Genomic DNA, 26046 nt, shown 5'->3' with positions numbered 1-26046 from the left:
GTTCTCCTGTGTTCTTAACTAACTCCTCTCCGTACCAAATGTGAGCTGGAAAGAATGTCCCTACCCTAGGGATGGAGATACATTCTGGGCATCCCTCATTAACCCCACTAATAATAACAATACGTGATAGTAAGATCTACATTTTTTAGACCAGTTATCGCTGGCACTAAGAATTTCTACACTGAAATGAACAAACAGTTCAAGCATGAAAAATGTTGGAAACCTGCTTAACCTCCTACCTCTTCGATTAAGTTCCCTTTCTAACTCAAATTTCTTTCTTTCACAAAGGTTATAAATTTGAATTCATCTGTACATTCACATACTTTTAAGTAAAATAAAACATAGCACCTTCACAGTTCCACATGTTCCCAGAACTTCTGCTAAACTCAGTGCTGTCAGTAAGGCTCGCTAAGAAGCAGTTCACTGACCCTGTAGGGCAGGAGTAAAGTTATCACTCAAGTTTTTTGTTTAACAAACACATCACTCAAGGTCAGTACAAAAATATTTATTGATAAAAAATGAACTTGTACTTCAGTAACTTCTTGAAAGTTCCAGGAGCTTTTCTGTTGTCACTAAATTAAGCCCTTGATTTTTCACATTAAGGAGGGAAAGAAAAGAAGCTCAGCATGTTAGTTGAAGCAGTTTCCTCCCAATCATGATCACATTATGGATCCCACGCATGAAGAATACGTGGAGCTGTCCAGTTGGAGTCTTTGGTTCTGAGAGAGGTACTCTATGGGCTGCTGCATTGAGGACGATTTGCAATTTTCATCCAACACCTTTGCATCGAGTGGTCTTGCTGTGAAAAAGAAAATACCTTATTTTCAGTTTAAATAGGACCATTCAAGGATACAACAATTATGTGAACTGTTTTTAAAACCCAGATGCAAACTTCCTTATGCACTCTAAAGGGACAGTGAAGATACATTTTGTTACAAATCAGTATTCTGTATCATAAAAGTACTTCCTGTATCTTAATGCTTGCTTGCTTTTAAATGGACAACCACAGTCCCACCTCATGACAAAACGGAGGAAAGGTAAAATAACGCCTCCATATTAAACCTGAATATTCGTTTGGAGAGTTATGTTCAGTTGCACACTTGATGTTTATTAATAAATTGGCATATAAAAATCAAAGATTCTCCTGATCAGTGCCTAAAATTATGATGGGATTCTTCAAATATGAATACAGTTGTCCCTCAGTATCCATGGGGGATTGGTTCCAGGACCCCCAAGGATACCCAAATCCATGGATACTCAAGTCCCTTATATGAAATGGCATAGTATTTACATATATTTTAAATCATCTCTAGATTACTTATAATACCCAATACAGTATAAATACTATGTAAATAGTTGCAAATACAACATAAGTCCTATGTAAATAGTTGCTGGCACATGGCAAATTCAAGTTTTGCTTTTGAAACTCTGGATTTTGGGGGGTTTTTTTGCCCTGAATATTTTTGATCTGAGGTTGGTTGAATCCATGGATGTGGAACTCGTCAACCGTATACAGACATAACCATCCTATCTGGAGGTTCAGTAAGTGTTCAACAGTATACTTTTGTATAAATACTCAGTTTTTTAGATACATATGTGTTATCTCTAAAGGCTTGGATTTTAAGAAAAGAACCCTTACCTTTGTTTGAGTGCTCGTAACTGATGTGTAATCTCTCAGTTGTACTATTTCCCTCTCTATCTAATCACGATACTTCTTTTAGTTTAGCTTTGAGCCAATATTAGAGGCAAAACCCTTCACCTCCCTCCTATTTGGTACCCTCTCCTCCTGTTCCCCTTTCAGCTTAAAGGAACTGATTTCAAGCCCCTTTTCCAGAGCAGCACTAAGCTCTCCTTCCCCCACCTCTTCTCTTATGCTCCCTCATAGCAGAAGAGGTAGGAAAATAAAGTTCTGAAGCACTTTCTCCTGCTATTAAATGAACTGAAGACAGGATGAGGCGTCAACAGATAATAATTAATGAAATTTTACACAAAACGGGAAAAAAATAGGCTGAAAACAGTCACATTTAGCAAATACTTAAAAAACCACAACCATATCAAGCTTTCTCTGTTTTTTCCATACCTTTATATTAAAAACTTGAGATTTAGTCTCGACTTCCAAGGTTTGTGCATCACTTTCTTTGCAGTAACTTTCTGCTCCAACCGTATCCATAATATTGCTTCCACAAGTCTGTGTATTATAGCCACTATCCATCTGACAGGAATGAGAAGGAGAGAGAGAAGAAAAACCACCACAGGTAACATTGCAAAGTGTAATTCACTTGACCACAAAATTTATTTTGAGGAACTTTTATGTTTAAATAAGTAAATTTATTTTAAAATATTTATATAAAATATGTTATATATATGTAAGATATGGCTTATGCAATTATATATAAAGACAATATTTTAAAACATTTAAATGAATCACTATATACTATCATTCACAACTGAATGATACAATTTAATATTGTATTAACAATACAATTTAATATTGATCATATTGAATGAATTTTAAAAATAAACATAGAATTGCTTATTCTTCAAAGTAGTTACTACTATTCCTTCTAATAAAACATATCTTGTGGGCTTCCCTGGTGGCGCAGTGGTTGAGAATCTGCCTGCCAATGCAGGGGACACGGGTTCGAGCCCTGGTCTGGGAAGATCCCACATGCCGCGGAGCAACTCGGCCCGTGAGCCACAACTACTGAGCCTGCGCGTCTGGAGCCTGTGCTCCGCAACAAGAGAGGCCACAAGGGTGAGGGGCCCGCGCACCGCGATGAAGAGTGGCCCCCGCTTGCCACAACTACAGGAAGCCCTAGCACAGAAACGAAGACCCAACGTAGCAATCAATAAATAAATCTTTAAAAAAAAAAAAACAAACAAAAAAAACATATCTTGTAATTTTCTTTATTTTTTTAAATTCTAGGCTATTTTATTTTATTTATTTTTTGGCTGCGCCACACAGCATATGGAATCTTAGTTCCCCGACCAGGGATCGAACCTGCGCCCCCTGCAGTGGAAGCGCAGAGTCTTAACCACTGGACCACCAGGGAAGTCCCTGTAATTTTCTTGAAAGTCAGTGTACAAGCCACTAAGAACATACTTCCCTGTTACTTTGTGCTCACACCCAGTAGATGAAAATGAAGATTACAATCAACTTCTTCCACCTCATTTACCAAGCTTGTCTTAAATGGCTTACTTGCATCTCTAAATAAAATTTACCTAAATGGCAAGCTACCGTTAAGAGGATTCAAAACAATACACATTTTTTAAAAGGTGGCTTACATTATACTCATACCCATCGTTGAAATAAAAATCTTACCTTCATAATAATACCACGTATATAATGGCTCTAGATGTTAGCTCAGCTTTTCATTTTAATTAAAATTGTAGCATTCTACAACACACTGTTACAGCCCAGAAGAGCAAAAGAAAACAAGGGACTAGCAAACTTCAGTTCTGGTACAAATATGACAAATATTTATTTCATGAGGGCCTAAAAATGCACCAGCCCTGTATGGCACTCCATGTAATATTCTTATGTTGTCCTTGCAGCACCCTATTAACTTCACAAATGAGGCTAAGGCTCAGAAAGGGTAACTTTCACAGTGTCGGAATGAGATGACGGAGAGCTGAGGCCCCACTGCCCCTGCCCACTCACTGCACACTCCACACTTACGTGCACAGTGACGAACACCAAACAACACAACCCACAGTGCAGTCATCTTGCACTGACGCCCTTTTATGCAAATTATGATCAGCAAAGGGAAGACTACATTCGCCCCCAACACAAACATAAGAATAGCCTACAAAGTGCATTCTATCATCATCTTAAGAAAAATGTTCCCAGTTTTCGGGAATGGATGCATATTTGTTTACTCCTGGGAGTGATGTTCCATTTGAACAAAACCCTTGTGGTGCAGGGAGTACGGTACACAGGGAGTCTGTCCCACTCTCTAGGAAGAGAAGGATCATGGGTGCCCCTAACATAACACGGTGGCTTACCACACTGGCTCCCATCCAGACCACTACTAATGTCAGTGCCTACTATGTGCCAACCAGACAACACAGGTCATCTCGTTACCCGCCACAGGCGTCAAGGGAGACAACATGGTATTCCAAACTCTGGAAAGCCAATGTGACTGAAACAGAGAAGGAAGGGAAACAAAATGAGGCTGGAGAGTAAGGGAAAGGCCAGACCATGCAACGCTTTGCCAGCCACTCTACAGATTTTTAAATTAATAACAAAAGCAAAACAAACAAACAACAAAGCTTACAAATTTAAGATTAAGATGCAGAAATAAAAACTCAATGGAAGGGTTATTGTATGAAGTTGAGCAAATTTCCCAAAAATTAGAACAAAAGGGAGTTAAAAAAACTGTGAAAAGGTTTTTTTAAACTGGAGAATCAAAAGGAGTTCCAAAGAATGGTGAAAACGATAGAGGAGAAATCTAAGATATTATTCAAGAAAAGATCCAAGAAGTGAAGGGCATGAGTTTACAGATCATAAGGGCCCTCTGAGTGCCCAGTACAACTGATGAAAAGGAACCCACACCAAAGAATCACTGAAATTTCAGGATCCTTTACTTCAGAAAGGATTAAAAAGAGACCATATGCAAAAGATTAAGTATTAAAATGGTTTCAGATCTCTCACCAGCAACACTGAAAACAGAATCAACGAAACAAAGTCTGAAGGAAAATTATTTACAAACTCAAATGTGAGAGAATAAAGAACATGTGATTAGACGTGCAGTATCTTGAAAAAGGTACTCTTCCTCAGAAAGCTACTGGAAAATGTGTTCCAGTCAAGTGAGAAGTAAACCAGGAAACAGAAGAACGAGGTACAGAACATGCGAGAGGTTAAGGGAATTCTCAGGATGATGAAGGGATATTCCAGGAATACAGCTGTGTACAATGCTTGGAGGCCAACCCGTCACAGTAAAGCAAGTCAAAAGGCCCTGGGAAAATGTGACTGTCTTTGAATGTTTGGAGCTACCCCTGTGGTAGGAAAGAATGTATAGAAAACATTTTTAAACTACAAAATGTTCTGCAAACAGTACACATTATTATGATAGGACCCAAAGGATAAAACTGAAACTGACTGGTAGATACCACAGAGAGAACCATAGTTCAGCTCGCTAGGGAAGAGGCTTGTAAATGGTGAGAGAAGTCCTCTAAGATGGGCTGGGATACCCCTGCAGGTACTAGAGTGATGGCAATTTATAATGAGACAGGCTTCCAAGGGGTAGTTGGACTGGATGATGAATGTGTATTTCCATCTAAGTATTCTATAATGCTTCTATAGATGCTCTGAAAAAAAGAGGCAGTAAGAAAAAAGGAGAGCAAAAAAGTTAACAATACCTTTAAGGCTAAGTTTGACTGGATGTGCTTCTTTACTTAGGAACCAAATTTAGAAGCTGGAATATGTAAAAGCGATTCTAGTGTATTTTTTTGAGCAACAATCCTAGAAGTCAAGATAGACAACATAGGCATAAAATATGAGCAAAAGATTATATGTAATTTGGGATCATTTAAAATCCCTCCATGAGTTTCACACTTTAGCATGTCAAAACTGACAGCACTAAAGCATTATAGAGTTGTTGTGAGAATTAGATGAATTAGTATCTATAAAGAGGTTAGAAGAGCGTCTGGCACACTGGAAGACTGTGTAGTATTAACTATTACTATGGGTCAGTATAAACTTGGATTAAAGAACATGGAATCCAGACTGCCAGGATTTGAATCTTTTGACTCCACCACTTGCTAGCTAGACAGCCAATTGACCGAACCTCTCTGACCCTCGGTTTCCTCATCTGTAAAATGTGGATGATAGTATACCTATTTCACAGGACCGTTGTGAAGATTAAACAAATTAACATGTGTAAAGTACTTGGAATAATGCCTGACATATTGTAAGAGCTACATAAGTGTTAGATATTGTTACTATGAAATGGCAGGTAGAACTGCCTTTCTAGTTTAAAGTTCTTTCAAAACTCTCAACTCAAAGAATATGACAATTAGTGGAACAAATGTCTTTCTGAAAGTAAGTGCTAGCTGTGAAGTGTATTTGTCAAATCAATCATGCTTTCCTGTTGCCAGATATTGCAAAATTGGAAATGTACGATTACATGAAAAATGGTGGTTACAAATCACATTTTTTTTAAAGTCCAAAAGAAATATACATAAAAGTGCTCTAAACTGCTTTTCCTAAATTATATAAAGGAAAAACCAAAACTACTGTATTTTTAGAATACAAACACTACACCAGAAACTGAATTCTTTTGGAACTAGCTCCACAGGAAAGAGGGGTGAACCCTGAGAAGTTGCCAGATTCTAGTAGTTTGTAAAAAACAGAGCAGCTTGATTTCTTTTCTGCTCTGTTATTTTCCTACTCCAAATAAATATCAGTGAATGTGAATATTAAATATATGCATCATCAGTCCAAGTTAAAAGAACTAACCCTCTTGATATCACTTAGTACTGATTAAAAATACATATGTAATGCCGTAAGTCTCACATACAACCCATTTTCTTTCTCACTATAATCTTACAAAAGAAGGGATGAAGAACACCAAGGGACCAAGGAAAGGACTCTAGAATATTCAACTACCTTACCTGAATGTTACTGCTTTCACAAGGAATGACACTGCTTTCTGCGAGAGGTGACATGCACATGTGAGAGTTTTCAATACTGAAGGCGATCCCACTCACAAAATCAGTCATGGGTAAACTCTTATTATCAACGGGCTCCTTAATCCAAGTGGTCTCATCTGCTATCTCTATGGGATCGACCATATCCACAGTGTTATTCTCCTTCTCACTTTCCACATCCTGCAGCAGTGCCAATTCTTTCTCAGAAGCACCGGACTGGTTCTGGGTAATAGACATGGCGGTCACTACCAAGTGCGCGCCGTGTGGACAAACTTCACCATCCAGCTGTGGCAGGTGGACTCCAGCCGTGCCTGTGGCGAGGGAGGAGGCGTCTGTGGAAGGAACATCTGCCTTGTCTCCTTCATCTTCGCTGTGAGTCTCGAGAGCAAAAGGTACCCGAATCAGTGCGGGCCGATACTTAGCACCCCCTGTACACATCTCAAGTCTCATAGGAGACCAATTTTTAATTGGTGAGCAGCCATCTATATAAGGACTTCTGATACACGGATTGGTAATTCCATGAGAATTTGTTCCAGACGAAGCATCAGGAGAATGGAAAGTTAACTTCCTTTGCTCTAAAAGATGGGGAGTGGAAAAAAAAAGATTGGGAAGGAAAAATCACATCATGAAAACATGGACATGGGAAAGCCATTATTAAATGGTCATCATCATGTTTCATGCCAGAAAAACTGGATTTCTCTAACAGTGGTGTTGTTTCCTGAAGTGAAATTTTGGTGTTAAAAATAATAGCACAAATGAATGTGTATCCATAAATAGGGTGAGGCTCTTCAAAAATAATTCCTCTGGCACTTTCCCTTTTTCAGTTAAACAAAATATCTTATTCCCTGAGAATTATTTCTTCACAAGCATATTGCTACTATAACAATGCTGTTCACATCCAAGATAATAGAACAAACCAGCTGATAGCTGCAAATTAACAGCTGTACCTGGTAAATGAAATATGTAATAATCTATTTGTGTTTATGTAAAATACTATAAGCAACATTAAAAGGCAAACAAAAAACTGCAAAATAATATTTGCAACAATAAAGAGCTTAACAATGGTAAACGAAATGATCAAAATGCCTTAAAAGTTAATAATTTTTATAGCTTCGTTAGCTTAATAAAAACAAAAGTTTTAAAAAATGGGCAAAAGCATATAAACAATCCTCCCAATGGTAAATGAACATATGAAGTGTTTGGCCACACAAATAATAAAAAATACGGAAATTAAAGCAATGAGAGACCATTTGTCGAACAAAAACACTGAAGTCTGAACTAATAATCCCCCCAAACAAATGACCCATAAACATTTGGAAAAAGTTCAACATTGTAATAACCAAAGACAAGAAAATTAAAGCAGTAGGAGACCTTTTTGTAATGTACCAAATTAACAAACATCAAAAAGAATGGTAAGACCAGTGTTGCTAGATGGGGAAAAAAATGACTCTTCAGACACCACTGATGAAAATTTCAATTGGTACAACTTCTTATGAAAAAAATTTGATAAAATTCCTCAAGAGCCTTAAAAACAGTCATCCCTTTTCACCAAATAATTCCACTAACCTAAAGAAATAAATATGTACAATACAATGTACATACAAGGAAAAATTAGAAATAATTTAAATGTTTATCAGTGATTGAAAACAAAAGATATATCTGTGAAATGGAACATCATATAGTGATTCAAAATCATGGTTTCAAACAATAATATATGACTTGAATGACCTACAAAAATACTCCTAATAGAATGCTTTGTGAAAAAAGCAGGATATAGAACTATATGTGTGTGTGTGTGTGTGTGTGTTCATATATGTGTGGAGATATATACACACGTACACATGTACATATATAAAAGGAAGACTAACAAAAATAGTTTTCAGTTTTCCAATTTTATTTACTATGAATAGGTTTTGTAAACTGAATAATTTTCAAGAAGTGCTATAATTTTTTTCAAGGAAAAACTGACATATTGCAAAGAAAAATATGTAAATTCCCACACACTACCTAAAAACTTTACTCAAGCAAATATATCTTTACACGATATCAATATGAATATCTGATTACCAAAGTCTGAACCTACACACTGGAAGGCATACCGAAACCAACTTATCTCTACGACAGCCATCTTTCTTTGATTCTGCTTGTAAGATGTTTGGTATAAATACTGCTAGTCAAATTACCTGTATCTGACATGACAGCAGAACTTTGCTGAGAATTTCAGTCTTTGAAAGTAAATTGTTCCTTTTGTTAAAAAAAAAAAAAAAAAATCCAAGTTTCTAAATTTTAAAAGGGTGAGTGGTCATTTGGAGCTCTGTAGTTAGAACAAGCTAAAAAGAGACTCTTTAATAACAAATACTGACAATATAAAATTTTAATTGGGGGTTGTATTACAAGACATACCTGAGAGTGGTGTCTTTCCTATTTGAAATTCAATTGGTGAGAAAGTGGGTGAAGAAATAGGTGAAGGACTGGTTATGCTTCCCAAACTGTATTTTTTTGCACTACCCTGAATAGGGCTAGAAGAAAACTGCCCCTGTGATAAAAATAAATAAATAAAATTACACGGTTCTCTTCCTTAGCTCTGTTACACCAAGTGCTATTTATCTTTATTTTTGAAACACATTCATAAACTAGGTTGTATAACTTTGGTTATTCACCAGAAAGCAAGATGCCACCTTTGCTCTGTGGCAAAAGGCAAGACACCAAAAGGCAGGCCCACAGACACAGGAAACAAATTTATGGTTACCAAAGGGGAAGGTGGGGAGGGATAAATTAGGAGTTTGAGATTAACATATACACACTACTATATATAAAATAGATAATCAACAAGGACCTACTGTATAGCACAGGGAACTCTACTCAGTATTTTGTAATAACCTATAAGGGGTAAGAATCTGAACAAAATGGATATATATGGATGTATAAATGAATCGCTTTGCTGTACACTTGAAACTAATAAAACATTGTAAGTCAACTATACTTTAATAAGAAAAAAAAGGTAAAAACAAAAAACAAAAGAAAAAAAACACGCCAAAAGGCAAGGCATCTTGTAACGAGGATAGTTAAGAAGACTGTTCCAAAAATTCTGAAATAGAATATACTAGATAAGATAAAATATAAATGTACCGTATTTGCACAAACCAAGTAGCAGTCTATGAAAAATTTTAAGTTAGTCCACTAACACCAATCTAGTTGTGTTATACTGAAAATCTTCCGTAATTCAGTAAGTACCTTACCCTGAAATTCCTTGAGACTCGTTTACCTCTAAATACAAAATTGGAGAGTCTGACCAAAAACATTCCTATACCTAATGACAAAACGTGAACTAGGCTAATCCGCATGAAATATAAAACCCAAAAGACAATCATTCCTCCTGACAGCAATAGGAGCATCTAGGTCCAAGATGCCTAGAGCCAACCAACCAGCCACTTGGTCCACTTCTTACCGAACTCGGGGTCTGCACAGGGCTCCTACACTGCACAGGAGATAAATCTATTGAATAAAAAACCTCAAGTGATGCTTCAGCACCACTACGAGGACTTCTGGGAGAAGCTGGAGGTAAGGAGTCAGAGATACTTCCGTTGCCATCTAAAAAGAGCTTTCTTCTGAGGGATGAAGAACTGAGGTTTCCAGGAGATTGATCTGCAAATTCATCAGCTCTAAAATAGTCACCTATATTTAATATTAACAGAATAAAAGGCAGAGCTAGTCATTTGGAAGAGCAATTATATTTCAGTTGTCTGATGTTTTAAAAACCAGTCTATATGTTTGAATTGTTTTCCAAAAAGAGGGCGAAGTTTAACTGCACAGGTGCTGCTTGAAATCTGAACGATTCCTTCTTTTTCTAGTGCCTCTTTATTAGTATGGGTAGTGCCAATAAGATGTGCTCATGAATCGTTTACGTCTATAGTTAAGTTCACTATGATAAAAAGGCTAACTCAGGCCATATTAAAGGAAAACGAGAAATTTCAGGACGGCTTCCCCACTTCTTTAGCAAGAGGCGTTGCCACAGATTCCCATTTACAAAAAGCCATTAAAACAAAACCTTTTATTTAAGTTATTAAAGGTTTAAACAAATACAATACTTACCTAATACCTTTTCTAAATTAAAATCCACAGGAAGAGACAGCAATGTCTGGCAAGCAGCTGGAAGCAAGCAGATAAACACAAACATGGTTAAATCAATGCAAGTGTATCCCAGGCAGTTTAGCATGTGCTTCCCCATCAACCGTCTCCCCATGATGCTCCAGACAAACTGAATTATTTACTTTACGCGTCCCTTTCCATAACATGCCACCTTCCTGTTTCCCACACTTTCCAGCACTGATGTTAACCTGTTAATGGTAAAAGTTAACTCCTGGTTGTGCTGCTGGCACTTGTATCAAAAAAGAAGCCAGCCTATATACATTTGGGGATAGATTTCCCAATATTAACAAATCTTCAAAAGAATGCCTTCCAAAACCAAAATTCCATTCACATGATTTGAACCACAAAAATAACACACTATTGCCACTTCTCAAACATGGCTGGATATATCTATTCTAACTGTTTCTCAAGGTCAGCTCTCATATAGCTTATTCATAAAAAGTAAACAACTTCAATTCCAGAGTGAAGTGTTATCACATGTACTGAAATTAACAACAAATGTCGCTTAATATGGAACATACTTCTTTTCCAAGTTACATTCGTACTCACCATTGCTTGTCTCAGAATGTATGGTCAGCTTTCTTCCAATTGGAGATTCATTATTGATGTTAATACCTGTAAATCATTTTAAGTGAAAAATCTTACATTTTCTGTTCTTCATTTACTTTAGGGTTACTTTTTCCAGAGTAAAAAAATGAAGTGTGGAAACTTTTACATTTAAAAAACAAATGTCTGCATAGGTAAGTATATAACTTGGCATGTTTCTGCTAAGTTGGTTTGTTTGTTTATTGATTAATTGATTGATTGTCAACTTTGAGGAAGCATAAGGATAAGACTTAAGGATTACCACAGCAAGTAAGGCGGCACCAAGAGATACTTTTTAGGGAAAGCAGCGTTGCTCTCCATGACGTCAACCTTAAAAGGTTGGGGACACATGTTAGTCAACGTCAATGTCCTCAAACAGATCCTCTGTTGCTTGATGCTTTTCCAAAATGGAAATAGACAAATTGTCGGAATTAAAGCGCCAGGCCATTCTGAAAGAAACTGAAATTTGATCAATAAAACCGTGCTCAGTTTTTTTTTTTTCCCCCAAGAGAGGAGTCAAAAATATGGGTGCGAATAATTTTTTTTTTAAATCTGAAGTTAATGACTAATATTAAGCTTCTTAACTTGAAAAAGCACCAGGTAGCAAATAAATGGGTGAAAAAATAAAATTAAAAAATAGAATTCTAGATTCAAATGCCTTCTCTGCTGTAGGCAGTGTGACCTTCTAGAAGGCAAATGCAACCAAGGCACTCTGCTGCGAAAACCCTGTAATGTCCTTGGTCTTTAGGCTGGAGTCCAAACACCTTAACGGTGTAAATAAAGCCCTTCCAAAACCTTGTCTCCGTCTCTAGCACCGCTGTCCTCCAACCGAACATTATCTGAATACCTTAAAAAACAAACAGGTTCTCTCTCTCACCTCTAGGTATTTCTAATATTCTTTCCTCTCTGACTTTTCTGCCCTATTCCCCGAGTCCGGCTAACTCAAGTCTCCGCTTAAGCTGTGTCTTCCATCTTAGATCAGACAGGAGCATTCTCACACCACTTTTCAACTGTATTGCAAGTGTTTTCTTGGTTGTTTCCTCTAAAAGGACTTCATAGATAACTTTAAGACCACAATCAAATGAGGAAAAATGGATGGATTTGATTACACCAAAATAAGAATTTCTAGGCAACCAAAGACATCAAAAGAAAAGTAGCACATGGGGCTTCCATGGTGGCGCAGTGGTTGAGAATCTGCCTGCCAATGCAGGGGACACGGGTTCGAGCCCTGGTCTGGGAAGATCCCACATGCCGCGGAGCAACTAGGCCCGTGAGCCACAGTTACTGAGCCTGCGCGTCTGGAGCCTGTGCCCCGCAACAAGAGAGGCCACGATAATGAGAGGGCCGCGCACCGCGATGAAGAGTGGCCCCCACTTGCCGCAACTAGAGAAAGCCCTCGCACAGAAACGAAGACCCAACACAGCCATAAAATAAATAAATTAAAAAAAAAAAAAAGAAAAGTAGCACATATGTGACCGGAGATGACATGTGAAATGTTTAGAACTAAGATAAATTACTACAAATGTAACTACAAGGTATCTTAGAAATTAAAAGGAAAAAGAAAGAGACAACAACTCCAATAGGAAGGGATTAGAAATAGGCATCTTACAAGAGAGGAAATAAAAAGGCTGTTAATATATGAGAAAGGAAAATTAAAACCATCATAGAATGTCAAACAACCCATGAGAAAGGCAAAGACGTGAGAGCCATGTACTGGCAGGGATGTGGGGATATGGGAACCCTAGGCACCACGGGTGGCTGTGCAGACTGTAAGTCGTTCTGGCGAGCAGCCTGGCACCGCACAGTCAAATCAGAAAGCACGTAGCCTGTAACTCAGAAATCCTCAGCCTACGTATAGTTCCCAGAGAAATCCTCGTTCAAGTCCATAAATAAAAACGCAATGGGTAGTACAGTCATTGAAGCACCTTGCTGCATAAATACTGGTAACAGTAAAAATTGACAGCATAAGCTAATGTGTACAAACAAAGTCATTTTTCCCCCTGACTCACCATTGTCTTTGTTATTCTTCGGGTAAATAACACTGGGCACTTACCATGTGCTAGGTACATGATCTTCGAAGTATTATCTCATTTCATCCTTTCATAGGGAAGGAGAGTGAGGCACAGGAAAGCTAAGTAGTTCACACAGCTACTAAGCTATACTGGGCACGACTCAAACCCAGACGGCGTTACTCTAGAGTGAGGGTCAGCAAATGATAGCTCACGAGACAAACCGGGCTGGTTGCCTACTTTTGTAAATAAAGTTTTACTGGAACACACCCACACTCGTTCATTATCTATCATCAGGGATACACTTTCATGGTAAAGCGGCAGAGCTGACTGGTTGCAACAGAAACTGTATGGTTTGCAAAGCCTAAAATGTTTAATATTTGGTCCTTTGCAGATAGAGGTTGCCAATCTCTACTCTAAGGCAGTGTTTTCCAGAACTTTTTCTGTGATGATGGAAATGTTCCATATCCGTGCGGGCCAATACGGTCACCACTAGGTGTGGCTACTGAGCACCTGAAATGTGAACGTATGACCAGGAAACTAAAATTTCAATTTTAATTTATTTAAATGTAAATGGCCACATGTGGCTAGCGGCTACCATATGTCAAGAACTGTAAAGGGTCTGACAGGTTAGCATGTCAACGTTGCACAGATGCGGGCTGAAGAAAGGAGGTTTCGGGTCACAGACAAAGGGACTTCATTATTCTCAGCACAGCAGGCAACATGAGCTGCGTGTTCACGTCAGCTCCCTTTGCCCCCTCAGTCCCAAGGAAGGGACATGAAAGAGCCCAGGTGGATACAGCACACACAGAGGGTCTGTGCCCCAGCTGAGGAACCCTAAGCATGGGAAATCCCATTCTTTATAAGCTGCAAGCAAACCTGCCCCAGAGGGAGACGTTACCATTATTGTACTAGACAGCCAAACAAACCTACCCTCTGCTCCAGAGGGATACTCTGTCTCTGTTTTCCAAGGATGTTCACAATACAAACATCCTTGAAAATACAGTCCGGATCAAAACCTGTCCGTGCCGCTCTTCATGAGATGTATAGAAATGCGAGACCCAAGGAGAACCGAACTACCTCCCAACACCATCGTAGATAGCACAGGCCTGCACACCCCCTCCCACCCCCACCAATAAACCACTGTACTCTGTCGTCATGGGCTTGATGGTCATACCAAAGAGGCTGTATGTAGTATTTTTAGCATCTTCCTGATCCGCCTCACTTTAACTAAAACAGGATACTTCGAATATAAAATGATGTTATAAAAAGATCACATAACAAGGTTGATTCACCTGTTCAAAAATCCAACATTAAAAAACTGGGGGGAAGAAACCTACTATCTGTGAATACGTCACCTTGGATATAGAATTTTAGAGCTGGGAGGGATGTTAACATACAACCATCTAGTTTAACCCCTTGATTTTACAAATGAAAAACTGAGGCCTAAAGAGATTGAAAAAGTTGATCAAGGTCACCCCTTCTGGTTTATAATACGGAAGGTCTACAACCCAGGTCTCCATCCACTACTGCATGCCACCTTTAGTTTGCAACGATTCAGAATCTGAACTGAGAAATGCTTCCTTTTAAATCCAGGTTCTGCCACCTTATCATATCTGTAACCTGGGCCAAGTGCTCTAACCTTTCTAAAACTAGATTTTCTCACTTATAAAATGAGACCAATAAAAGCACCTACTTCATATGAGCTGTTGTAAGGAATACTGAAAGCACTTAACACTGGACACATGAAAAGTGCTCAATCCATTTATTCTATATTGTGTTTTTGATAAAGAATGGAACAAATATTCCCTCTTATACTGAGAGCATAATTAATGTATGCTACACAGAAGAGTGGTCAATTCCACTGAAATGAGGGATGCATATAAACAAGTAATACTTGAACATTGCTCACAACTCAAAGGGCAGTGAGAGCAAATATAAGATAACCATTTCCTAGAGGTAGAAAAATATTTGAAAGATTACTGGCTTGCTCTTCAACTTCCTTTTTAATTTTGCAGATAATCAGCTGTATTACACTGTCCCAGAGGTCCTATAAATGCCCATCCTTCCTCTACTATTATAAGAAACCAGGAAATTAGCAAAAAGCAAAGCAATTTAAGGATTTCATCTAAAAAAATTAACCTTCAAAATCACTGCAAAATTAACAATTCAGCTCTATATTCAATACCAACTATTTCTGCATCTACAGATCCTCTATAACCATCATTATAACTGATATTCACAATGATTATGAAGAGAAAGTTAAATTCAAAATAGAATGGCCAAAAAAAAAAAAGAATGTAGTAAATTTTAGTCAAGTTTTGAATCCTAACTCTTAAATAGTTAAATCCTCTGGTATCCAGAAATTTAATTTATAGCAAGCTTCCTACCAAAGCAGATAAACTGACACTCACTGTATGTTGTTTTACATTCATTGCTTTTTATTTTTATGATTTTTATTCAAACAATTTTTAACACACTCACATTTACTGGAATCATACTCTGAAAGCTGCTTCCCTTCATGATCAGTCCAAGGAGAAGGTACGATGACATCCTTAGTGAAAAACTAGGAAAATTAAAGTCATCAAATTAGGCATATGAAATACGAAAAGGCAGCTGTGTTAAATAACCATCAAACGTGTTACATACTGACTTTACAGTTATATTTTAAAATTTAATACTTAAAAGCACAAATGAGCAAAGGTAAAATGGAAGACATTTTAAAGTATATATAAAGAAAAATTTTAATACTTCAAATCAACCACTTAAATTTGCGAATTAAGCTAAGGGTATTAATCGTAAAGAAAATATTTTTCATTTCTCCCCCAATTTTTTTGGAGACGAGGGGGAGGCTGACAAAAGGGAGGATGAAGAGGGAAGGAATAAATGGAGATAAATGTATACGTGGAAGCCGGTATCAATAGTGTGCTGGAGCTGGCGTCCTGACTCTCAAGATCTAATTATTAAAATTTCAGGAATTCTGTGTATCAGTTATCAAACAAAGCCAATATTAAAATTAAAATTAGGTAAACTTAAATAAACTATATTAAAAATAAAGGTAATAAGAACTCAAAATCATCATTTGCTAATTATTTTACTACATTTACCAACATCTGTGCTCTTGAGGTTAATTATGTCTTTTGTGTCTGTGTGGTAGAATGCCTACACATAATGGTGTACTGCTACATTTCTTTCCCCATTCAGCGATGTCACATCACTAACTTGAAATTGGCCATGGTTGGAGTATTTACACTATGGACAGCAGCAATCACTAAAACTCATACTCCTCCCGCAGTCAGAGGGCCTGTTGTTAATTTACCAGCACACCACTGGCCAGTATACTCAAATGGAGATACAGCATTTGGATAAATGTCTTACCTCTTCCATTCTGGATATAAAATTAATCAAGCCTAAGACAGTAAGTAATACAGTATTTTCCCTTCCCCTCTCTATGTTTTGGAGGTAACTCAAAACATTTTCTTCATATTTTGCTATACCTATGACAAAGAACTAACTTCCTTGACTAAACTACCTATGAAAACATGAAGAAAAGATGTTGAAAAAAGGAGGGGGGGAAGGGGAACAGAGATGATACAGACAATTCCCAGAAAAAAAGGAATATAAAAGACCCACAAACTCATGAAGCAAAGTATAAGTTCACTGAGAATGAAAGAGATACAAATACAAATAACAAGATGAAATTTTTAAAGTAATAAGAGTAGCACAAATTAAGAAGTTTGATAATAGCCAATATTGCAGATATGAGAAAACAGGCAGTATCATAACGTTGCCAGGAGAATAAATTGGTACAACCTTTTGGGAAGACAAAATGGCAAAATCTACCAAAAGCTGAAAACACAAACCCTCTGACTTAGCAAGTTCACAAAGATATATGTACAAATGTGTTCACTGCAGCATTATTTGTGATAGAAAAAAACACTGAACGCAACCTACACATCTGTCAATAGGGGCTGGGTTAGGTTATGATACATTCATAGAATGGAATACTATGTACGCTATTTACTAATAACTGGTACATGCAGATAATCAAAAAAAAATTCTAAGAAATTATTAAGCAAAAAAGTAAGAGGCAAAACAGTACAAGAATGATGATCCTACTTATGTGCAAATATTTAAAGGGCATGTGCTATTATCATAAAATGAATCTGAAAGTATACTCGAGAAATTTTACAGTAATTACTTTTAAGGAGTGAGACAGGGAACAAGAGGCTCTTCATTTTCATTTTATATTTTTTCTTTGCAGTTTGTTTTTGTTTTTATTATGTGCATGTATCTATCGTATTTCACATGTATACGTATGAATTTAATTTGTTGCTGATATATTAACTTCTGCTACTTTGGCCCTAATCTTCACTCTGAATTCATTTTCTTAAGTTTTCTCCTGAATTTCCCTTTAAAATTAAGTCGAGAATTCGAAAGAGAGAGCATACTTCCCAAAATGTTGGGAAATGGGAAAGAGTCTGAGAATATTCAACTGGGGAGGAATCAAGTGACTGGATTAGAATGAAAATTTTGAAGTTATTAGATAGATTAAGAAGTAGGTAACGTTTGTCAGGAGTAAAGCATATGAAACGATTTCCTAAGAAATAGGCTATATCTGAAATATGGGGGCCGGCACATCACTGGATCTCTGAACATGCCATAGCTGAAGTCTTTTGGGGTGCAGAAGATCCAAGTGCAGCTAAGGAATAGAGGTGGGCAGAGGGGGCTAGTGAGGGAAAAAGGAAAAACAAAAAATGCTGCCATGACATGAAGACTTTTGAGCAAATATCTAGATAGACAACCTTTATACTCTAAGAGTTCAGCAAACAAAGAAAGCAAAAAGTGAAAAACTAAGTTCATTAGTTTTATTTAAAAAAAAAAACCCTACCTTTGGGATACACTTTTTCTATGTAGCAGTATATTATATTTCATGAAATATATTCTACGTCTTAAAAATTCGAAGAACTAACAAGAACAGAAGATAAAACCGTTACTGAGGCCAATCTAGACTTTCAAGGCTTGAAAATATTCACCTTGTTCTACGTAAACTCCAACTTGAAACAATGGTTTGTGCTCATCGAAGGCACAAGGAAGACCAACTGTGCTAGGCCGTGAGAAAGAAAAGATGAACAAGCACACTACTGGCCAAATAAGAATTCAGTCTCGGGGAGAAAAGCACTCAACCGGTCATTACAATGAGAGGCGCTGGGACAGCTCAAAAACACTGGTCTTAGGGGAGCTCTGAGAGGGACTGGGGACGGGGAGGCTGGTGTGGGAGCTGGGACAGGACAGGATCTGAAGGAAGTCTTCCTCTCTTAGAGGTGCTGTGCACGCAGAATCGATGCTTAACTAGCTTCGTGATCAGTAACAGTTTTAAGTTACCTCTTCAATGGCTTTTTGTCTTTGGTCTTCCACATCTTTATCTATTCTATACAGAGATAAAGAAGAAAAATAACCATGCCATTACTTCAGCAGATTGAACATTCAAAATAATAACCTTTCAAAGAAATCGTTTCTTTCCCCGTTGGAAACTGGCAAATGTTAAGCTCATTTTAAAAGAAAAATTAGGACCTTATCACATTTCGTAAATGACAGTATTTAGATATTCATTCAGCCTTGTGCTGTTAGGCCTACCTCACCCCCCCTTTCCATTCACAGTTGGAATGGAATAATATTTTCTTTTAAAAGGCTTACATTGATACAATTTTTAAATTACTATTAACAATGTAAAGAAAGTAATTTGAATAAACTTTGCCCTTTAATCATCACAAATTAAGAAGTATGTCACTCCACAGAAATCTAAAAATTGTCCAAATTCTTTTTCTTCAATTATAGCAAGCTTATCATAGTTGTAATTTTAGAATCAACTCTTACTCTGAAATAAAAGGAAAAAAAACTATCATCCTTACAGTTCTAAATAAACAGGCAAAATTATTAATTCTGAAATGAAATATCAACAATATAAAATTTGAAATATAAAACATAAAACTTTGTCTAAACAAATTCTTTTTTCCCACTTTGATACATTATGCAATTATAGCACCCCAAATTTATCAGCTGTAAGATTTAATATAAATTGTCGGGTCTCAAGCACAAGGCATACACTTGCCAAGGACTCAGCAGTTAGCCTTGTAGGACCACTTCTTTTTTTTTTTTTTGGCCAAGCCGCTGTGCAGTTTGTGGGATCTTAGTTCCCTGACCAGGGATTGAACCTGGGCCCTCAGCAGTGAAAGCATGGAGTACTAACCACTGGACCACCAGGGAATTCCCAGGGCCCACTTCTTTAATCTGTTCCCAGAAAGAATATTTGCTTACCATCAATAAGTTGGTAAGACACTTTTTTCTCTCCAAATTTTTTCATGTATAACTTGCAGCTTAACAAAGCTTATAATAATGTACGTGTATTAGAAATTAAAATCAAGCGGATCTCTCAAATAAGGGAATTGTGAGAAAACAGACTTCAGTGATAATCCACATATCTCAGCTTGAACAGCCAGTTTGAGATGACTAACTCAGTTCTCTTCATCTTATTGTGGACATAAACAGGTCAAAATGACAGGGCATAACAATAACAGCATACAGTATTAGTACGCTCTGATCTAGCAATACTTCCACTGCTTCATCAGAGGACTTTAACAACCTGAAATATTCAAGTGATGGCTAGAAGCAGGGAAAATCAGTTTGGCCAAACACTGTAGAGCCTGATCACGGAAGGTTCTAAGGAGTCCTATAGGGCAGGGTATCCTGACCAGCATGATGCACGCAGGGTCCAGTATTACAGGTGTGCCCTGAATGGACCCTTGGTGGGCAAGGCAGGGAGGAGCTTTCAGGACTGTTCACCTCCTGTATGGACAGACTCATTTGTTTACACCAGGATGATCTGCAGTTCTCGTTTTTATGTGTAGCATGGCGTGAAAAAGGTGGAAAGCACTGAAAGAGGGAACTTGGGTTAGAGAGGAAGAGACACTGGAAGCCTTTGCTTATTTCTAAGAATGAATCAATATGTTTTAAGAGTATACTCACTATCCTTGGTAGAAGCCCTAACCATTCACTGAATTACATGAGGAAGTTAAATTCAATCAGGGTCTTTCCCCCTCTTCTACGTTACAGGTCTATCTACTGAAGTACACCAAGATTCTTTTCATAAACCTGCTCAAACAATACAGGATTTACTAGTAAGTACAGAAATGCTGTGTCACAACTTTGTTGACTACAGGGCAGGAAGAAACTCCTGTACTGCATCAGTGCTCCCTACGGCGCCTCACAGTGTTCAACGAATCTCTCTTGACTGTCCATGGTTCAATACACTGAAGAGAGGAGGCGAAATATAGCATACGGTTTGTGTGAAACAAAAAATTCGTGACACACTTGCTTTCAGATATTCTTTTCACCTTCTCTCTCAAAGGTATTATCTAGTGTTAAGTTAAAATCTTTCATGCTCTATCCCCATTCTAGTCCCTTTCTACAGCACTTTGGATGTGCATTAATTAATTATGAGGGGATGGTCATCAAGCTACCAAGCCAAAAGAGGAAGGGGTAGAAAAGCCAGACGAATATTTGCAAGAGCATCTCAATACGTGTACATCTTTGTGTGATTAAATTCTAGTTAAAGGGAGAAGAATTATTCATTATCTTAGACCGATAACACATGTACCTTAGTACCAAAAATTAAAAGCTGATCATATCAGGATTTGATTGTTTCAAATATAAAAAAAAAAATCAAACTATAAAACTGACATCAACAAAAGAGTCCCTCAAACTATTACTGACTACTGCTATCTGTAGTTTGTAATTACAGATGACTGCAGTTGATAATCAAAAAGTATGCATGTTCCCCCAAAGAAGTGTATGGTCTCACTACATTAGGTATCATTAAGTAACAGGAGTCTAAGACACACTAATACTTGGAAATCTACACAACACATCAACAAAAGCATTAGTTAGGGCTCCTCTGACTACTAGGCTGATAATGTAAATCAGATCCCCAAGTGTCAAAGCTGGATGATGTCTAGAAAAGCTCTCTCTGTTGATAATGGATACTCTTCCATTCAACGTGTCTTAACTTGGTAAAGGGACTTTAAGGTTCCCTAAATGTAGGTGGTAATAAAACAGCATTTTACTCTATCCCATACCACCAAAAAGGAAAACAAAACAAAAATTCAATGGCAGAAATCACAATCATGTACAAAGATACAGATTTCAAAATGCCCTTCCTTCTACCAAGTGCTGGGGAAGCAAAGGTGTCCCATAAGTAGCAGAGGGAGGAAATTGTCTCTAAAAGAAAAGGACTCCTACCCAGATCTGGAACTGTTAGCAAGGGAGTCTTGCTGGATGTAGTTCTTTGAGCTCACTCTTTATTTAGATAAGATAAATCTGTATCATAATTTTTCCTCCCTGATTTCTTTACAAATAAAAATATTCAACCTTGGAATTTCCTATCTCTCTTCACTTGAGAGTACGTTATTACACTTAGGTGCGAAAAAGGAAAACTTACCGAGAACGACTTAAGTATAAAGCTTGACGATGAATGTCTTCTGGGTCTATTTCTACAGGATTTATTACGGCTAGTTGATCAATAGACCATCTAAATTCCCCTGGAGTCTTAACAAAAGAAAGCAATCTTATGAGTAAAAGTATACTAAAATAGTTCATCAAAACTAACTTCAAAACTAAGCTAACTTCAAATGTCAGCTTCAAAAATTAATGTGATTGGTTATAATATAAAAATATCTTACAGCTCATATTTTAAAATTTGACTTTACTACTAAATTAAATGGCAAATGGTAACCAAATCACACTAAATCAACTGACTTGACTGTATCTCTTTAAAATATCCAAGTCTTCCCTCTGGGTGATTGTTTAAATTACATAATAATAGAAAAGTCACAGAGTATTAAAGGTATAGAAATTGCACAATGAACACTCATCAGTGATGCAACATGACCAAGTAAAACTAAAAATCTCTTAGAGTTATCAAGTCTTTATTCTCACCAAGAATGAACTGAAATTAAACAAAGTCCTAACTACAGAAGTGCCTGCAAAAGCTCATAAAATAGGTGATCCTCAAAATAATTATGAGTGGTAACCAGTGCTGCTTTTCTATATTCAACTACCCAATAAACCAAAAAACTTATCCAAATCCTAATCTGTAAATTCAGAATATATTTTTGAAAAATCAGGCTTAAAAACCCAAGATGTCATGCATTCTTGCTTTGAGGATTAAGTTGCAGTCATTCTGTTATTTTTATTAAGACTAACTAAAATTTAATACTATTCAATTTAAAATCATGAGGTCAGATAATGACTCAGTATAAAGTGTATCACTGTAAAACTTTCCTCTAGTGCATAACTAGCTTCATGCTGATATGAATGTGTAGCTAGCATTAACAGCCACCCAGTTTACAGTTTCCTAGATAATTTACTAAGTTAAAAGATCAGACTTCAGGGAGATCAGCTCGGTGCTTTGTGACCACCTAGAGGGGTGGGATAGGGAGGGTGGGAGGGAGGGAGATGCAAGAGGGAAGAGATATGGGAACATATATATATGTATAGCTGATTCACTTTGTTATAAAGCAGAAACTAACACACCATTGTAAAGCAATTATACTCCAATAAAGATGTTAAAAAAAAAAAAGATCAGACTTCAAAAGAACTTCTCCACTGTAGCCAATAACAGTAAAAATAAGCTAAAGAGATGAAGCCTTCCCTAATCTCCTAAAGAGCACGTTCCCTTCCATATCATCCTGTGTTATAGCACATAACATATTCTCTTGAAGTTGCCAGTTTAACTGTGTCTATCCCATTAGAGTAGAGGTTGACTTCTTTTTAAACAATCTGCAAGCTAAGAATGAATGGGTGACAAAAATCCAAAAGAATATTAGTCATTTATGACATGTGAAAATTAAATGAAATTCAAATGTCACTGTCCATAAATAAAGCTTTATTGGAACACAGTCACATTTATTGTTTACATACTACCTACGGCCGCTTCTACAATACAAGGCAGAGGTGACTAGTTGTAACAGCAACCAGATGAGTTGCAAAGCCTGAAATATTTACTATCTGGCCCTTGACAGAAAAAGTTTGCTCACCCCTGGATGAGAGTATAAGCTCTTTGAGAATTCGTGTTTTACGACCCTGACTTGTTCAAGGTGTAACCTCTATAGCTAAGAACTCTACCTGACAAATAGCACTCAAATAATGTTTGTTGAATACTGAAGAATAATTAGATGACACAGTTTCTTCTTTATTATGGATTAGTACACATATCATCAACCATATTAACTAGCAGCACCCACAGCTGTAGGAAGCTAACATGCTATCTATTGAATAAAATAAAAAGAAATGCTAACTAAAAAAAAAAAAAAAAATCTGGCTAAGTTATTTTTAGCCCAACCACTACATTATAATGAACATTACAATTAAAAAGAACATTCCAGATATGTATGTTCCATGATAAATTTCCCATTTATCTTGTAAAGAAAAATAATTACATTTAAAGTTGTTTGGAAACACTAGTCAAGAATAACTTACTGGTAATTTTGTCGATTTAAAAACAGAAGGACTGGAGACAGTTTGTTCGTGGAGATTAGAATAATCACCAGGACTTTCAAAAGGATTTAAAACAGGAATTCTTCCTGGAGTTTCAGGTGTTATTTGCATTTTTGATTCTTTGACATCTCCCATAGCACAGAGAGAAAACTAAAAAGAAATCAGAAGTATGTATAATAAAAGTACAAAATTCCATAGACATTCATTTTGACAACTAAAATGTATTCAACAAACATACATTTCACAAAAAGAATAACTCAAAACCTAAGGCTCCTGGGCTTTTTTTTATAAGTTTACACAAATGTGATCCTCTAAATAACCTTGAGAGCTAGAGAGGTAAAGTGCTAGTGATATAATTTTGCAGGAGAATTAACAAGTTCAGAGAAGTTAAGTGGCTTGTAAGTAGCAGTCAACCAAAGGTGAATGAGTTCAGGTCCGCCTTCGAGACAACTAAATGTTCCAATAGGCACAAAACCTTTTTCCACTAAAGAATTTATACCTACAGTTTTTTATTCATTATCTCAAGTCTCTTTGAACATAATTCGGATAGCCCAGCAATTCCCTAACAAACTGCAGTTACTAAACAATTATGAATAGCGAGCAAACAAGAGACCAGGAAGTCTCTGGTCTCTCTGTGCACGGGTGCCTTTCTTGCACATTAGCCCCCGTCAGAAAAGAATGACCGATTAGGGCTAGGAAATTAACCGCTTTGGGTTGCCTCTTCTCAAACACCCTTAGCGAAAGGCTAAGACCCCCAGGATAGAAGGCGAGACTGCATTATTTCCCGTCAAGGGGGGCTACGACTAGAGAAAAAGAACCCACTCCTTGGAAGGCTGACGCTGCAGCTGGCCTCAAGTGAAGAACAGAAGAGGACACTCACGCCGGTGTCATCCCCAACCCTACTCGATCACTCTTTCTTGGCGCCCCCTCTTCGGCACCTACTCCCTGGCAGCTTGCACTCATCCCGAGGCGAGCGTGCAGGCCGGTCCGGAGCCGGGCTACGTGAGCTCTCCAATGCGAGACAGGAGGAAAGTCCAGGAACTACAAAGAACATACCTAGTGGTGTGTACAAATAGGAAGCCCCCCAAAGGGACTCCAGGGCGCTTCCGAGGTGCCAGTCCAGCTCCCACGACAGGCACAGACTCTTTAACTCCCCGCTTCCGCGCTTAGGCCAACCAGAGCACGGGCCTTGCGCGCGACTGGCCAATCGCGTCTCACCGCTGTCCGCGAACCAGCCAATCGCATCGAGGCCGCGTAGTAAATTCGAATGACAACTCCTCGCTTCGCATTCCTCCCGGAGTAACCAGGCTCCAAATTCAAATCAACGCAGCCTCACGCTGGCGAGGAGCGCCAGGGGCGGAGCCTGCCCGGCGTGAGCTGGGAACGCGCAGTGTGATTGCCCAGGAGAAAGGAAGGCGCTCCACTTCCGGGTCAGGCCCTTCGCTTCCCGCCCCCCCCTTAGCCTCAGCCATGGCGAGTAGCAGCGGCGTCGGGGCGGCGGCGGCGAATCTGAATGCGGTGAGGGAGACCATGGACGGTGAGTGCCCGTGTCGCCCCCTTTACCTTGCCTCGGTTCCCCGGAGCCCAGGCTTTCGGGCGGGGGTGGGCCCACAAGGACTTCTGATCCACCTCCTGCCTAGATCGGCATCTTTGGAGATCCTCCCAAGGGACCCGCCAGGGCCGCAGTGCTGATGGCCCCATCCTTGGAGAGTCGTCTCTTCGCTCCTGGGTAGTTTGTCGCGAGTACGGCGTTGCGGACCCACGTCAGCCCGGCGAGCGCTCCGTCCCTCCCGCGGCAAACCCCGTGCGCCGCGCACATCCCGCGCCTCCTCCCCGTGGTACGCCCACCTCCCCGCGTCCTTCCTCCAGCGCGCTCATTCCACGCCCCCCTCCCGCGCAGGGTCCGCGCGCCACGCCCCCCTCCCGCGCAGGGTCCCCGCGTCCCTCCTTTGGTACCGGCCTCGCGCTCCCCGCCACCCCGCGCCGCAGCCGGTGCCCGGGGCGCCTCGAAAGCGCCCCAGACTGCAGGCCTTTTGCGGACAGTGGCCTCGAGTGTTTGGTCACCGCCACGGCCTTTGTCTCTTGCACTTCAGCAGAC

The 26046-nt window shown here is 38.5% G+C and overlaps 2 protein-coding genes across 4 annotated transcripts in view; one reads left to right on the top strand and one right to left on the bottom strand.

Annotated features, from left to right (window-relative positions):
* Positions 1 to 489: 489 nt before the first annotated feature.
* BORA (BORA aurora kinase A activator) lies at positions 490 to 26046 on the bottom strand. Its single transcript, XM_082365968.1, is given in 13 exon segments — positions 490 to 757; positions 760 to 799; positions 2081 to 2212; positions 6616 to 7226; positions 9055 to 9187; positions 10100 to 10326; positions 10744 to 10800; positions 11350 to 11415; positions 15879 to 15960; positions 18780 to 18825; positions 21892 to 21998; positions 23931 to 24098; positions 25512 to 26046. Coding segments are annotated over 13 exon segments (1905 nt in total). The 5' UTR covers positions 25650 to 26046; the 3' UTR covers positions 490 to 659.
* The window catches only part of MZT1 (mitotic spindle organizing protein 1), a 34104-nt gene continuing 33394 nt past the window's right edge, over positions 25337 to 26046 (top strand). For all 3 annotated transcript variants that reach the window (XM_082366019.1, XM_082366020.1, XM_082366018.1), the window contains exon 1: positions 25337 to 25485. In XM_082366019.1, the coding sequence (XP_082222145.1) occupies positions 25419 to 25485 (67 nt within the window). In that variant the 5' untranslated portion in view covers positions 25337 to 25418. The remainder of the gene's footprint in view (positions 25486 to 26046) is intronic.

This window comes from Balaenoptera borealis (genome assembly GCF_965194805.1).
Source record: "Balaenoptera borealis genome assembly, chromosome: 18".
Taxonomy (NCBI): domain Eukaryota; kingdom Metazoa; phylum Chordata; class Mammalia; order Artiodactyla; family Balaenopteridae; genus Balaenoptera; species Balaenoptera borealis.
Note: the sequence above shows the minus strand (reverse complement) of the source record. Positions and strands in the feature narration are given on the sequence as shown.